This window comes from Lactuca sativa, chromosome 3 (assembly GCF_002870075.4).
Source record: "Lactuca sativa cultivar Salinas chromosome 3, Lsat_Salinas_v11, whole genome shotgun sequence".
NCBI lineage: Eukaryota > Viridiplantae > Streptophyta > Magnoliopsida > Asterales > Asteraceae > Lactuca > Lactuca sativa.
The window spans coordinates 241,893,739-241,910,113 of NC_056625.2; the positions used below are offsets into that span (position 1 = coordinate 241,893,739).

At 33.4% G+C, this 16,375-nt stretch overlaps 2 protein-coding genes across 6 annotated transcripts; one reads left to right on the forward strand and one right to left on the reverse strand.

Moving 5' to 3' along the window:
• The first annotated feature begins 3,302 nt into the window (after positions 1-3,302).
• On the forward strand, positions 3,303-12,491 carry LOC111898325 (rab GTPase-activating protein 22). Of its 5 annotated transcripts, XM_023894248.3 has the most exons (13): positions 3,303-3,591; positions 4,214-4,408; positions 5,455-5,553; positions 5,701-5,804; positions 6,769-7,242; positions 7,315-7,484; positions 7,755-7,877; positions 8,253-8,341; positions 8,560-8,760; positions 8,956-9,366; positions 10,403-10,486; positions 10,822-10,994; positions 12,187-12,491. In XM_023894248.3, the coding sequence occupies exons 2-12, from the start codon at positions 4,274-4,276 to the stop codon at positions 10,861-10,863; spliced, it is 1,932 nt and encodes a 643-aa protein (XP_023750016.1). In that variant the 5' UTR covers positions 3,303-3,591; positions 4,214-4,273; the 3' UTR covers positions 10,864-10,994; positions 12,187-12,491. The 5 variants fall into 5 exon arrangements, with proteins under 5 accessions (XP_023750016.1, XP_042756297.1, XP_023750014.1 ...); XM_042900363.2 differs by having other exon boundaries at positions 3,304-3,591; positions 6,769-7,484; positions 8,956-9,370; XM_023894246.3 differs by having other exon boundaries at positions 3,304-3,591; positions 6,769-7,484.
• Positions 12,492-12,999: 508 nt separating this feature from the next.
• LOC111898324 (probable peroxidase 26) lies at positions 13,000-16,043 on the reverse strand. The gene is made up of 4 exons (XM_023894245.3): positions 15,748-16,043; positions 14,762-14,941; positions 14,179-14,338; positions 13,000-13,636 (listed from the first exon to the last, which is right to left on the reverse strand). Exons 1-4 carry the CDS (start codon positions 16,000-16,002, stop codon positions 13,215-13,217), a joined length of 1,017 nt encoding a protein of 338 aa, XP_023750013.1. The 5' UTR covers positions 16,003-16,043; the 3' UTR covers positions 13,000-13,214.
• Positions 16,044-16,375: the final 332 nt, after the last annotated feature.

A 16,375-nucleotide genomic window follows, 5' to 3' on the forward strand; every position in this document is an offset into this window, starting at 1 on the left:
TCGAGTATATAGTATTTGCATGTGATAGACTTGGCGAGTCGTTCATCGGACTCGGTGAGTCGAGTCGCGAGTCCCCGATTTTTCCCCCTTTTCGTGTTTGCGGAGTGGAGTAGTGAGTCATGGGGTGTGACTCAGTGAGTCGGAAGCCAGACTCACCCATGAAGTAACTTGACGAGTCAATGCCCTGACTCGGTGAGTCCAAGACAATCTTCTTGCCTCAAGAACAGACTCGGCGAGTTGTTCATACGACTCGGCGAGTTGTTCATACAACTCGGCGAGTCTCAGCATAGAATGTTCTTCGGATGAAGATGAACTCGACGAGTTGTTCATACAACTCGGCGAGTAGGATGAAGGACTATTAGACATCGGTTAGAAGAAAACTCGTCGAGTCAATGCCTAACTCGACGAGTAGAGACGGGTTTATGGTCAATTGAATGGATAGGAACTCGGCGAGTTGGCAAGCCAACTCGGCGAGTCGGGTCAATTGGAAGTTGACTTTGACTTTGACTCTTGGCTTGGTTAGGGATAAATGGTCATTTTACCCTGAGGCCGGTTAGCAGTATTTGACTGAGTGTTTTGTGGGAATTATAGCCGGAGGATTTCCGGGGCGGCAGCAGCAGAAGACAGTCAGTTCCCACGCAGATCAGCAGCTACTTTGAGGCGAGTTACCTTCTAGTAGCGGTGGGTCTACGGCCACAATGCCGGCCCACCAGTAGGAATTGTATGATAGATGTGTGTCTCTGTGATATTCATCTAGGGTTGCTACTACCTATGATATGTTATTGTGCTAGTATGATATGATGCTATGTGCTAGTGACAATAAAGGGAAGATAGTCCCCCAGAATACCGGTCGATAGGGTCGAAGGGGCGGTCATGCCCAGCCATGCTAGATAGATTATGTGATATATGTGTTATGTGGTAGTAGTAGGGGTGAAATAGTCCCCAGTATCCGGTCGAGAGGACCGAAGGGGAGGCCAACTCCCAGATATGCTAGTCAGTATCCGGTTGAGAGGACCGAAGGGGAGACCAACACCCAGATATGCTAGTCAGTATCCGGTCGAGAGGACCGAAGGGGAGGCCAGCTCCCAGATAGACTAGTCTATACCCGATCGGGAGGACCGAAGGGGTAGGTCGGGCACCCAGATATGCCTGACAATATATGTATGTTATGTGATTGTATGGTATGTGGTATGTTGGGGGAACTCACTAAGCTTCGTGCTTACAATTTTCAGTTTTGGTTTCAGGTACCTCTTCTTCGAAGGGGAAGGAGCTGGCGCGGTAGCGACACATCACATACATGCTTTATATTCCGCACTATGAGATCTTCCTAGGGATTTGTACTCTGACATTATTATGTTTTATAAAATGGTTTCCAGACACGCAACATCTTTTATGAAATGATATGATCGGTGAATGTTTTATTTATAATGTTTTGCAAAGTATATGTTTTAAAAAAAATGAAATTTTTGGCTCGTATTTTTGGGATGTTACAATTTAGGTGTGTATGTATGGGTTAGAGACGTTTTAGATTCAGTTGGGGTGTATAAGATAATTGTTCATGTTGATGTTTCATTCTAAATTTGGATAAAGGTGTTGGGATTGTTTGTTTGGTATGTATGGGCTATAGTTTTTGTTAAATTATACACTTAGATTTGAAGCGACCATTATTGGTTTTGCTACCATTATTTAGATTTGTCTCCATTTGAGTATGTTGTGTGGGTATTCTTAGCTTTGGATGATGGATGATACACGACTTGACCGATCATTATTTGGATATTCATTTTGGTTTGTTATTTCTTTAAACATCATGAAGGAGTTTTGGTGTAAGAGTTGGTCTCTGGTGCTTATACACTTCTTGGGCCATCTTGATGTGTTGGGTAATTGCCATGATGAGTATGGATATTTTCATGATTTTATTCATTGAATGAAGGTTATAGTGGATGTTTTCATGGATTTATTTTATGTTATCTTTATCCAAGTTTTAGGTAATATACATATAAATAGATACTCATAAACAGGGGTGACTCAACCAATTTGGGGGCTCTAAGCAAACAAAAAAATTGGGGCCCTTCGGTTTATAATTTAAACTCACTTCCAAACTATTTCTTAATGCATCTTAGCTAATCACTTATATAAACATGAAGTTTGCTAAAGTTTTGATCTTCCAGCTAATGTTGGACTCAAAGGTAGAGTTAATATGAAGCAATAGGATGGTCGGGATTATATAAGAGAGGAAAGTTGGCCTAGTTTCATCCATGAGCGATGTGGGATATGTTTAAGTAACTTCCAAAATAAAATGAATGAAAGGTAAGCAAACAAATTCGAACCTAAGACCCTTAGTTTAATAAACCAACGCTTTTACCACCAGACCAATCTCCAACTTGTCTTTGTAAATGTTGTGATATGTTGGAGAGGATTGAGTTGGAACTATACGAGACATCTGTGCAGGTATCTTCTCCTGATATCACAGTACAAAAGAGAGAGATGGTCGTTAGTCGACGTCCGGGAGGAGATCCCGGGACGAAGCTCCGACGATAAAGTTAGTATGAGATCTGAGAGAGATTATAGTAGATTACAGGAAAAAGAGAATTTCGTCCCCTTCTTCGTGAGGAAGAAGGATCCTTTTATACCTGTTCGAGAAGCGCGTCCCTCAAATGATTTTGTTGAGGCCTCCTTAGTGAGGTGCGACGTGGCAGACCCATATTGGAGGGTCCTCCGTCACGTCTTTTGCCTCATTCCCTCATTGGCTAGAAGGAGATCTTTTAATTGTTATGAATATCATGACTATCATCTAATGGGCAAGTGGAACTCTCTGATTAGTCCTACGTTTGGCGGGATGTAACCTCTTGGAAAAGAGGTTAAGGTGCGACTTTGCACCTTGACTCCCGTACTAGTGATCTTCGCGTTGGTGAAAGCCCAGACTTGGCTTTAGAGTGGGTTCTGACCAGGCAAAGCCCGACGTTAGTTTGACTTCTCCTTTTTTGACGTTATCCCAGAGGGATACGTTAACAGTAACCCAAGAAATACGTATACATACATATATAATTAACAGAATAAACTTTAAAATTAGGGGCTATTTAAATTGAGGGCCCTGAGCCCTTGCTTAGTTTTACAAAGAATAGAACCAACCCTGCTCATAAAACACCATCTTTTGGAACTAGTAAGATGTTGCACAATCCCAACAATCCGAATAAGAACATGATACATTTCTTATTATTATTGTGTCTAGGACTTTAAATGCGTGTAGGGTCATCCCAATGAATAATTTTTGATAGCCAAACTTCAAAGGAAATGAGTTCATAATTCTATAGATATCCAAACAATTTTGACCATCAAAACACTTGTATTCACACCCATTTCCCAAGTGCAAATGCCATAGTTAACTCTAAGGTGAGATCAACTCGTTTCAAACAAGTTTTATCTCAGCCCATTTTTTTAATAAAAATCAAAAGGGAAAAACAAAATTCAGGCGGAAACTAAAGAAACGGTCTCTGTTGTGTTGATGGAGACGAAGCTGGTAGACCGATCTCTGATCTTGAAGTTGAGGGATATTTCAATACCTTTGCCATAGTTATATGCGTTTATGTTCAGGTACAACTGCATCATATTATTCGATCGAATTTAACTTCAATTAATTTTGCTGTCGATGATCATCTACCATTGTACTTACATGCCAATTAGTTCTTCTTTTTCACTGGATTTAGGGTTTCACGATCTGTCGTTAAAACCGGATACCATCTATTCCCTCAATTCGAGTACGCTTAGCAAATGTGGTTTTCCCCAAAACAAGCGTCCAATTGAAATACAAAGCGAGCAAATCTTTGTGTCGAACGTTTTTTTTTTTTTTTTTTTTTTTTTTTTTTTTTTTTTTTCTGTTTTCCTTTTGTTTCTCCCCTATTCGCGAGGGCAGGTTAAAGTAAAGTAGAAATGAGGTCGAACTTGTTTAAGTTTAACTGAAATTCATGATTCGGTTGCAAATTTATTTGATCGTATTCAAAATTAGAGGTAGTTTTTGATCATCCAGAACATTTCTTCTTCTGATTCATCAGAAACTCTTGGTTTCTTACGAGTTAGGCCACTAATGTCGTCTTTTTGTTAGCACAGTAACTGCATTTCATAGTCATGGTACATGCTTTTTTCTGATTGAATCTGATTTGTTAATTGTTTTGTGGTTTCCTGATTTGGTGTTTTTATGCAACTTGGCATGCTATAGGACTTTGATTTGATTGCTAGACATTGAAGAGAAGTAGTAGACATTAAGAACAATTTGGAGATGTCTTTTGACGGAGATCACAAGCAATGGATTTGTGGAAAGAGTGGTACAGTGAATTTACAAAGAGTTGGTTCTATTGTTCAACATATTGGGGAGCCTTGTCTTCATCAGTCACCAATAAAGGTTGTTGTTACTGTAAGACTCTGAAAAGCCCTCTTCTAACTGTTTTCTTCTTGGAATTTTCAACACTTCTTTCATGATAATTGAACTTTAAACAAGGATGCAGGGTTTTACAAAAGGAAGGCCTATGTGGTTTTGTTACATTGTTTCAGTTTAATATATGAATTGTGCTTATCTAATGGTTGTAGTAAATGAAAAGTGGCTTTTTATAAAGGGCTAAATGCAAGAAGTAGCAATGCAGTTCCTTTTATTTGTTTCTTACAGGATTGTATTTAATACAACATTGTGCTTTCAGTTTTTTTTTTCTTTTCTTATTAGAACATTTTACTTGAAAACTCTAAGTAATTATAGCAGTGAAACTAGCTTTGTTTTTGGATGACATTGCTATAATTAGGTAAAGTTTTCAAAGAATGATGCTGTAACAGGAATAAATGCAGTAAGATGTTATTATAAACAAATAAATGAAAGTACATTTCTCTTTCTTGCATTTAATCCTTTTACAGAATCCATGTATGAACAAAGTTTACAAAATGTATCAAGCTCTGTGATGATACTGAAAAGCTGTTGGTTGAAATTGAATTTGGGTTTCTATAAGGAATCATTAAGGCCAGTTATAGCAAATTTAGAGAGGGGAGGCTTTTGGTGGGAAGAATCATATTTTCTTTCACATGTTAAATGTTTTTCCCATGACAGAATTGATAAAATTTAGTAGAAACTAATATGTAAGGCATTTTTATAGGGTTAAATGCAAGAAACCACAATTTCCTTTCATTAATTTGTTGATTCTAGCACCCAACTTCCATTTCTTCTTATTACAACATTTTACTTTGAAAAATCTATCAACTATAGCAATGACATCAAAATACAAAGCAATCTCATTGATATTATTAGGTAGATTTTTAAAAGTATATTGGTCTCATAAGAAAAAAAATGGAAGTACAATACTATAATTGGGTAGTTTTCCAAAAGCAATGCTGTAAATATAATAGAAAGAAATGAAAGTAGCATGTGCTACATTTTCTATGTATTGCCATTAATGACTCTTTGTGTAAATTATGCAGATAAACAAAATGCTTAAACCAGAAAAGTGGCAAACAACATTTGATAGTGATGGAAAGGTTTTTGGTTTTCAGAAAGCACTGAAATTGATTATTTTGGGGGTAAGCTTTTACTTTTTCTTCATCTTTCTTTTTTTACCTTTTAGCTTTATTATGTGGGATAATTATTACCATAAGTACACAATATTATATTTTCCAGTTTTTTAGGCATAGAATATAACTTCCCTAATGTTTTTAATTTGTGTGTAGGGGGTAGATCCGTCAATAAGACCTGAAGTGTGGGAATTCCTTCTAGGCTGTTATTCTTTGAGCAGTACAGCAGATTACAGAAGAAGGCTAAGGACTGCAAGGAGGTCTGTACTCTGTACTATGTTGTTTATATATTCTATTTTAAACTGCTTATTTTAATGTTTATTTAATTCATTCTTTCACTGTATAAATTCTTTTCCACCAATTACCAGATTTTGAATGCCTTTTGTGACACATATCATGTTGCATGCATTGACCTAGTTTGTAATATTAGTTTCTACATCACTCTAATCATTAGTATGATTGGAAAATATATAACACCAGGAGAGATAAAGAAAAAGGGATTACTTTAATTAATAAATAAATATTGTTTACAGCTGCTAGTTATTCTAAAATACCAACTAAAATAGTCTTAACTATTACTTTCTCACATAAACTTATCCTTATTATCAACTTTTAATCCTATTTAACCAAAAAAAAAATGATATACAGTGTTAATTGCAAGAACTAGCAACATACCCTCATTGATTCGTTAATTAATTATTAGGGTTAATATCATAAAAGACCTTATATATTGTGTTTCTTCTGGATTAAACCTAAATTTTTTTTTTTCCTGAAAAAGACCTTGCATTTTTCCATTTTTTTATTTGGCCCTTTTAGTAGTTTTTTCTTTTCTGAAAAAATTTGTCAAATGTGAGGGTTTTTTCAGAAAAAAAAACAAAAAGTCGAGGTTTTTTTTTTCATAAAAATGAAAAAAATTCAAGGTCTTTTTTACGAAAAAAAAAAATAAAGTTGAGGTACAATCCGTAAAAAACACAATATATAAGGTCTTTTTATGATACTACAGTGTTGTGCTTTGAAAGATATAATGTCAATTAAAAACAAAGCAATTTTCACAGCTATGTTTGGATATATTTTCCAAACTACAATGCCTTAACAGTTAACACACAAATAAACAAAAGTATAAATCTATTTCTTGCATTACCCCTTTCTTTTTATGGACTTATCTTTTATATATACACCAATATATGATTTAGTAAAACTTTTTTATAAAAACTTTGGATGCAGGGAACGCTATAAAGACCTTATTAATCAATGTCAGTTAATGCATTCCAGTATAGGCACAGGTTCTTTAGCCTATGTTGTGGGGACAAAAGTCATGGACATGAGAACAAAGTCAGAAGATGATGAAAGAAGAAAATCTGAAGCAAAACAAGAACAATCTTCCACCATTGATTCTAATCTACTAGAATCTTCCTGCAATTGCTCTGATATTTGTGTAGAAACTTCTTCTACTACTCCATATAATAGAAGTGAAGGGGATGATGAATCACAATACAGAACTTCAAATTATTACGATTTCCCCCCTTTACCTGTGACAAATTTATTTGAAAAAAGTGATGTAGTGGTAGATAATAAGAATGAAGTTAAGTCAAAGTCAAACGATGAAAGAGTTTCCACAAGGCGGAAGCTTAGATTTGAAGAAGAAGAAGATGATGATGCTGATGGTGATGATGACGACGATGATGATGATGATCATGTGTATGATTTTCAAATTAATAACAATGTAGATTTAGTAATGGAAGAGAATTCTAAATGTAGTAACAAATCCAGAATTGAAGTCACGGGGTCTGAATCAAGATCTGACAATGTGGAATATGAAATGGAGGAAAGAAAGAAAGATGTGTCTGAAATTAGGGTTTTGAATAACACAGTGAAATCACATGGAAGAACAAGGAGTCAAGATAGAGTGTCTGAGTGGCTTTGGACTCTACATCAAATTGGTAAGTTTTTGTTTATAGTGTATGATAATCGAGTAATAGTCAATGTTAGTCAAATAGTCAACTACAATTGGTCAATGGTAGTGCTATATACAAGCTCAAACTTAGGAGCTTTTTCATTGTTTATTGTCTTTTATTCTTTTTAATCTATTAACTAGGAAGTAAAAATTGTTTTTTTTTTGTTTAATTAATGTAACTTATATGCATAAAGTTCTAACTTAATTTTATTTATTGTAGAAGGTAGTTATTGTTTCTGTTTGTGCCTTTTTGCAGTTGTTGATGTTGTGAGAACAGATTGTCATCTGGAATTTTATGAAGATACAAAAAATTTAGCACGGATGTCAGATATTCTTGCTGTTTATGCCTGGGTTGATCCTGCAACAGGATATTGTCAAGGTTGTGCTTTTTTTGCCTCTCATAATCTTGTTTTTTTTTTTTTTTTTTTGAGTTAAATGCAAGAGATAACAATTTACTTTCATTGATCCTATATATAGATGTATAGCATCCCACTTTCATTTCTTCCTATTACAACATTGTACTTTGAATAATCTACCCAATTATAACAATGCCATCCAAATACAAAAGCAATTTTCAGTGTTACAGTTGAGTAGATTTTTCAAAGTATAATGTCCTAATAAGGAAAAAAAAAATTACAATGCAAAGTTGTGGTAGATTTTTTAAGTACAATAGTTTAATAAGAAAATAGAAAGAAATGAAAGTTGGATGCAAGGTATAATCCAAATTATGAAGTGAATGCAACTCTGATTGCAGGTATGAGTGATTTGTTATCGCCTTTTATTGTGCTCTTTGAGGATAATGCTGATGCTTTTTGGTGCTTCGAGATGCTTTTAAGAAGAATGGTACTTCTAAACTTGACACATATATATTATTTATGGGCTAAATGCATGAAATAGTGATGATGTATTTCCATTTATTTGTTTATAATAGCATCTTACTTCTTTGTTTCTTCATATTACAAAATTATACTTCAACTCTTTTCATATATAATATCTACCTAATTATACATCGTATTTGCTAATCCTGCAATTATAAGTTTGTTTTCCTTCCTTGTGTCCAGCGTGAAAATTTTCAGATGGAAGGAACGACAGGTGTCATGAAACAATTGGAAGCACTTTCACATATTTTAGAACATGTAGACAGGGAAATGTTCACTCACCTTTCACAAATAGGTGCTGAAAGCCTCCATTTTGCCTTCCGGATGCTTCTAGTACTTTTCCGACGTGAGTTATCTTTCAGTGAGGCACTTTGCATGTGGGAGGTATGTATTCATTCTTCTTGCTTAATTTGTCTAGCTAGGATATTAATTAATTAATTAATATAATAACATGTCCTACATGTAATAATTACCTTTGCATTAGCAGCAACTAAGAAATAGCATTGTGTTTTCAACTTTTTTTTACCATACAGGACGTAATGGAAAAAAATTACTAAATTGCCCTTTTGTTGTCACCAGATGATGTGGGCGGCTGATTTTGATGAATCCTTGGCTTTCAATCTGGAGAACAGTTGTCCTGAACTTCTAGTCCTACAAATCCCAAAGGAATCAACTACAGTCACAGCCACACAAGAGGAAATTGTTGAGAATGAAAACAGTGGATCAAAAAATGGTGGATCAGAATCAAAATGTGGAAATTTAGAGCGCTCAAACTCCGAAAATAATGGAATAAAATCCACTTTAAATCATCCCTTTTGTGGATTGACAAAAAGCTTGTGGTCAAAAAATGATCGTTTTCAAATATGCACGATAATATCATCAACAAGGAATGGCGATGATGAATTGCCCATTTTCTGTGTAGCTGCAATTCTTATTCTCAATCGCCATAAAATCATGAGAGAAACACGTTCGATTGATGATTTGATAAAGGCAGGTGGATTATAAGTTTTTATTTTTACACTAAACCCAACAAATAGCAATTTACTTTCGTTTGTTTGTGCTTTTTGTAGTATCCTACTCATTATGTCTTTCTATAACCGCATTGTACTTCTATTTTTTTTTCCTTCGAAAATGTTACCCAATTTTAGCATTAAGTTTTCACTTATTATTATTATTATTATTATTATTATTACGCAGTTATAAACAGTGAAAATTGTGTTTTATTTGAATGACATTGCTATAATTGGGTACATTTTTCAACATACAATGTTGTACTAAGAGGACTCAAAAGTAGGGTGTTATAAAAACATAATAATAGAATTACATTGCTATTTCTTGCATTTAACCCTTTAGTTTGTGTAGTATAGCATTATACGCTTATTTCTTTCCATTACAACATTGTACTTTGATTTTTATATACTTACTAAGGTATAGTATTTAGAAATACTATCCAATTATCCCACTGGACTTTCAATTTCTTCTCCTTTTTAGGGCATTAGTGAAAATTGTTTTGTATTTGGTTGACGTTTCTATAATTGGGTAGTTTTTTCAAAGCACAACGCTGTAATAGGAAAAAAAGAAAGTAGGATGCTATAATAACATTATTGATAAAAATATGTTGCTATTTCTTGTATTTAAGCATTTGGTTTGTTTATTATAATATTTTACACTTTTTTCTTTCTGTTACAACTTTGTACTTTAATTTTTTCTATTAACTGTTTATTGAAAAATCTAGCTGATTATAGCATTGCACTTATGTTTTTTTTTCCTTATTATGGCATTATGCTTTGTAAGGTCTACCGAATTAATGAATTATATCAGTGAACATTGAGAAAATTGCTTTGTATTTGGATGACATTGCTATAATTTGTTAGATTTTCCAAAGTACAATGTTGTAATAGGAAGTAATGAAAGTATGATGCTATAATACACATATCAATAGAAGTATGTTGCTGTTGTTTATGTATTTACTATTTACACATGATATGTGTCCCTTATTTGGTTTTGATTTCTACTTATGATGCAGATATTCAATGACAATATGCTGAAGATTAGGGTTAAGAGATGCATACGTACAGCCATTAAACTCCGAAAGAAATACTTCTACAAGGTTTAAACATATAAATTACATTCATCTTTTTTTTTTTTTCTAATTCACTTTTCGTACCTTTTTAGTTAAACTCATTAGTTATCATTTAGTTTGAAAGCTTTTACATTTTTTTTATGTCAAGTACAGTATAATGGGTGAATTTCTTGTGTTTTTTTTGTAATTTCTGATGTTCGTAAAGTAATAATGTACTTTTGCATTTTATCCATCTTTTAGTAGTACTTTATAAATAGTGCTTATAACTTGTAAATTATTAAATTTCTAATATTAATTTTTTTTCTTTTTTTATAAAAGTAGAGATATTCGACTTTCTGACACTATTTTTTCATGTAATCCAGCTAATCAAGAATAGAAGCCCAGCTGCTACCTATGATGACTAGTTTGTGATGCTTCAAATTTGTGATCAAAGATTTTACCCTTTTGTTTTATATTGGAAGAGTTCATAGCAATGTGCTTATGCCATTTCAACATTCATCAAGTATGTTTAAAAATCGCTCGATTTTTAGTAAAGGTACTTTTTTGTTTTGTTATGCATGAGTCATTACATTCCATGATCATGTTTTGTTGGTATGTAGGGGTGGAATGAATTCCTTATACATTATATGTAAATACATTATTGTATAGTTCTAAGTTCTTACATTACTATATATATATATATATATATACACACACACACACACACACACAATTTAATTATAGTTATTAAAATTTTTATTTACAAAAATAGTATATTAAACATGATGAAAGCTCATTAACGCCCAAATAAGATTATAAGAAAAGTTATATTTTCTGGATTTTTTATAAAATGAAATTGTAACTTTATTAAATTAGGGAAAAAATTTACAAGGATCTGTGTCATTAAAAATTACATAAATAGGGTTGTGTTGCAAAATTTTGTTCGATTGGATGGAATGGAATGGGCAGGTAATGGAATAAGCAACATAAGAGAATGACTCATTACATTCTTTGATCATGTTTTATTGGTTTTAGGAATAAAATGAGTTTTTATATAAACTTATGTAATAGAAGGTTTAGTTTTAACTCTATTCCGTATATTACTTAATTATAATTAATGAAATTTTATTTATATAAAAAAATTGACATATAACCCGAATAAGGCTAATAAAAAATATATTTTCTAGCTATTCTTAGAAAGAAAATTGTATTATGATTAAAATTTAGATTTAAAAAGAAAAGATCCGTATCATTAATAGTTACATAAATAAAAATTGGTTATATTGCAATATTTAATTTCATTCGATCATGGAATGGAAAAGAAAACGCCATCGTCTGGCTTGCTAAGGAAGGAAAGTTAATAAATTGGATGGAATCACATCCCTTGAAGAGTGGTCCATTCCATTCCATTGGACAAACAAAACAACTTTTTTTCATTCCAATGGAATGAACCATTCCATTCCCTCCCTCATTACATTTATGTAGAAAAGAGTTCCCCTTCCAACTTCCTACACTTGTGAAGTTAACCAACTATATTAACATTTATGTAGAAATAAATCTAAAATACCCCTCTCTGGACTTGCTTAATAAACTTAACAAATGATTTCATTTTAGTGGATGTTTGTTCTCATGATTCCATGAGATTTGGCCGGAATCGGAATTCAATTCCATGGCATTCCAGCCTTTGATTGCAAAGGAGTATTTTCATTTTCTGAAACATCTTTTATACTGTTTTATTTGGTTTTCAGGATTATGAATTGGAGCCCTAAATGATTGTCATAGGAAGAGGCTGTTCATGGGTACATCTTGCAAGGTCAGAAGAACACAATCTCTTTATTTGTGTATTGTGTTTAGACATTTTTTTTTGTTTTAATATTTTGAGGCGATTATAGAAGATTTCACGTTTAGTTTCCATACAACATGTAAACTTAGAATCAAAGAGCTCGTTGCAATTCTTGCTTTTCAAGAGGAATAGATTTTTTATTCTTTTTTCTGTATATTATAGCATCATGATTTCATTTCTTTCTATTATAGTATTGTACTTTGAAAAATATACCCAATTATAGCAATGTCGTTCAAATACAAAGCAATTTTCATTGCTATATTTGGTAAGATTTTATAAAGTATGGTGTTCTAAGAAAAAAGGTAGAAACTACATTGTTATACTAGCTAGCAGAGTTTTAAAATTACAATGTGTTAATAAGAGAATATTTGAAAGTATAATGTCATGATAGATATTGAATAAAAAAATCAAATCATTGTGAAAAACCCAAGGTCTGGTTTTTTGGGTTAAGAAAAACTGAATTTTCAAGGTAAATTTGGTTTCTTTTATATAAGAACCAGAATCGAATGTGAAAACCTTAAAACGACGTCGTTTTGTGTATAAGTTTTAACTTATTAATTTACTATATTAAAACGATGACATGCGTTTACGGTTTTTATTTAAAATTAAAACAATGAAATGCCTTTACATCGTCTTGTATCTTTTTTTTTTTTTTGGTAAATTACCTTTATTGTTTTTGATTTTATCAGCAAGGTTACAGAATGAACACAAAAAAAAATATAAAAAACCGGGGAAAACCCGAAAAGACCGAAGATAATCGGTCTCTTCAAAGTCAAAAACCAATGTTTTGGTTGGGTTTCAGTTTTAGCCAAAAACTGAGACCAATGCTACAATACACAAACAAATGAAAGTACCTTGCTGATCTTACATTTAGTACCTTTATTAATAATAAAATGACAACATTGGCTTTATAAATAAGATAACTATATCAATCTATTTGTTGACCATTCTGCAATTGAGTCGAATCTGACCCTTGGTTCCCGTAAGAACCTTAAGCCCACCCATCCGGCTCATGGAAAAAGCAAACCCAAGCTTGAAATCTAGGAGCCCTGCAGCATATTCATCGGATAGGTCATGTGTATCTTCACCATAGATTAGCTGTTGGTCAACTCCTAAAACTGATTTATTTTCCAACACTCGAGAGTAGTAGGAGTTGGTGAAACTGTGACTCGGGTTATTTGGGTTTAAGTTTATGAGCGGGTTGGGTTGACCGAGTCTTACTTTCTGAGGGCATTCGGCTCGCAAGTAAGTTAGTGTAGATGCTTCCATACTTGGGTCGGGTTTCCCGGTGTTGTTGAAATTGTAGAGACGGTCGAGGATGTTACTGCATCTAACTCGGCCCATCATATGTGCTCCTGAAAGTACAAAAGAAAAAACACGTAAGAACAGAACAAGTTGTACCGTGTTTGGTGTGTATTTGATTTAGACTATTTAGACTGAGGCCGATGTCAATAGGACAAAAATTACAACCTTTTTGTCATACTAAAAAAGGTGGGACATGGACTCGCTCTCGATCTCCCGTTTTTGTAAAAGACGTAAATGCTCTCCTCATTTCTCACCATCGAAAATATACATAGAAAGCGAAAATATACATAGAAAGTGTGTCGAGTCCTGTCTAGTCTTAGTATGTGTAACAAACACAGTTGAAGGCTGTGTTTGTTACTTAAGACAAGACTCGACAAGCTTTCTAGGGCTATTCTTGATGATGGGGAGAGCATTTATGTCTTTTACGATAACGAGAGATTGAGGGCGAGTCCATGTCCCACCTTGTTTAACCTTTTTATGTAGGACAAAAAAGTTGCAATTTTTGTCCAGTTGACATTAGTCTCGGTCCCAGTCCAATGCATATCAAAACCAAATGCTGTACAATGACAAAGATACTTGTATGGACGCTTACCTAGGAGAGTAACCATGTCTTGCAAATCCAAGCCTTTAGATTCAAAATATGCCAAAGACGATTCCCAAGACATGGAAGGCGAGGGGAAGTCTACCCATGCTGCATTCGATTCGAGTCCGTCCCTTCTTCCCAAGAAAACCGGATACGATGGCCCGCCCGACTGTTTAAATTCATCAACAAGTTGTTAACTCTTCATATGGGATGAACTTAATTTCGGATTTAAGTTGCCATGTCCATACGGCTTGAAAATGCAAGAAATAGCAACCTACTTTCATTAATATGTTTATTATAGCATCCTACTTTTATTTTTTCTTGCTAAATCATTGCATTTTTATTATAGCATTGTGATAAATTTCAACACAATTTGAATTTATTTATCATATTATAATGTCCCAAAAAGAAAAGAAAAACTGAAAGTAGAATGATACAAATGCATAGATTTTCGAAGCACGGGTGTTAATAAGAAAAACGTTAAAAGCACAACGATGCAATAGAAAAAAAAATGTAAAACAAATAAATGAAAGTGCGTTGCAATTTTATTTTTTTGCATTTATGCATTTGGTTTACTAGTATGGGCACTTACCAAATACACGGCATCTCTAGCTGCAATATTGAGAATGTCAGCACATGAAACTGCTCCTGGGCACCTTGCTTCCAAGACTTGCTTGATTTTATCGATAAGCACGAATGCTGCTAATCCTCTGGCTTTTGGTGATGCTTTCTCTGTATTTGGCCCATCTAGTAGAATCGATGCATCGCAGCCCTATCATTATTTTCTCCAATTAGCTTTTCATATTTCAAACTCATTATAAATCAAATACTCAATGTGTGCGTGTGTGTTTTAAATCGTAATATTTTCAAAGACAAACATGATAGGTAAATATGATAAATCACTTATTAATTTTTTTTATTTTTTTTTTTAAAATGACAAAAGATAAATGAAAGACATTGGTGCTCAGGTCCCAACGTGTCCTAAGTGAGAAAACGTGTTGACTCATCCACAAAACAAGCCTTCTTTTGCTCCTTCAATCGGGTGACGTAAAAAACGTTATCTACTCTCTTCAATGCCTCCCAAGTTTTCTTCACTTGTTTTAATATATATTGATATTTAATAAATCGCAAACTATCTGTCGTTTTATCATTAAAAGGCTGATGATGGTTTACGTAATCTCAAAGACTCAAAGTTGTAAAAAATTGTTTCATAATTTATCAAACCATCAATCTATCAAGTTGGAACACAAGTATTTTCTGGAGAGGTCTTGTATCTATGTATCTACATACATACATACATACCCAATATACATCCTAACACATAAATATATACTTACATATGTACAAGAACATACATATATATCTATGAGGATGTATTTTTATATACGTACATGCATATATGTGTGTATACTTTCATATATTCACGTACATCATACATATATATATATACAAAAAATAGACATAAAAGCATATATAAGTATATATATACATGTACATGCATGCATTGAATTGCAAAAAAAATGCAAGGTTAGTAACTAATATGATGATGATGTGTTGAGAGAGACTAAGAGAACGTACATTGACCATGCAATCAGCATAGAGCAACTTGATGAGCTTTGGAGCAACAGTCTTATCATTAGCCCATATAAGCTGCACTTGGTGTCGAACAAATGGCTCCACGTTCGCACACGTATTGTGTACTTTATAAAAATGGCGAATTAGTGGTGCTGACTCAGGCGGCATCCCTACTGCCGCCTGACTGCCGCCAACCATCATCTCTAATGCAACCAGTGCAAGAATGGAAAGAATCACCAACCCTTGTTCTCTCTTCATCTTTGTATTAAGCTCAATTGAAAAGGTTGATGTGAATGCCTCATTGGAAACATGCTACCATGTATATATAATATATATTGGTCTCCTTACTTTCTAAGGAATAGTTAATATTTATATGTTAATCTTCTGTCATGTTTTTTAAAATTAGAAAATGTATGTCTTAAGTCTATGATATTGTATTTCAAAAGACTTGGTATGGGTTATGTAAAAATGGATTGATTTAATAACAAGAAACGAGTGGATGACAAAAAAAATGTTGAAGGGCTTAAGACGTTTATAATGGTAATGCATAGTTTAAATGGTTTTGGTAAAAGTTTTTGAAGTCCAGTAATCAAATTAGAAAGGAAGTGAAAGTGTGCTATAAAAACTGTAA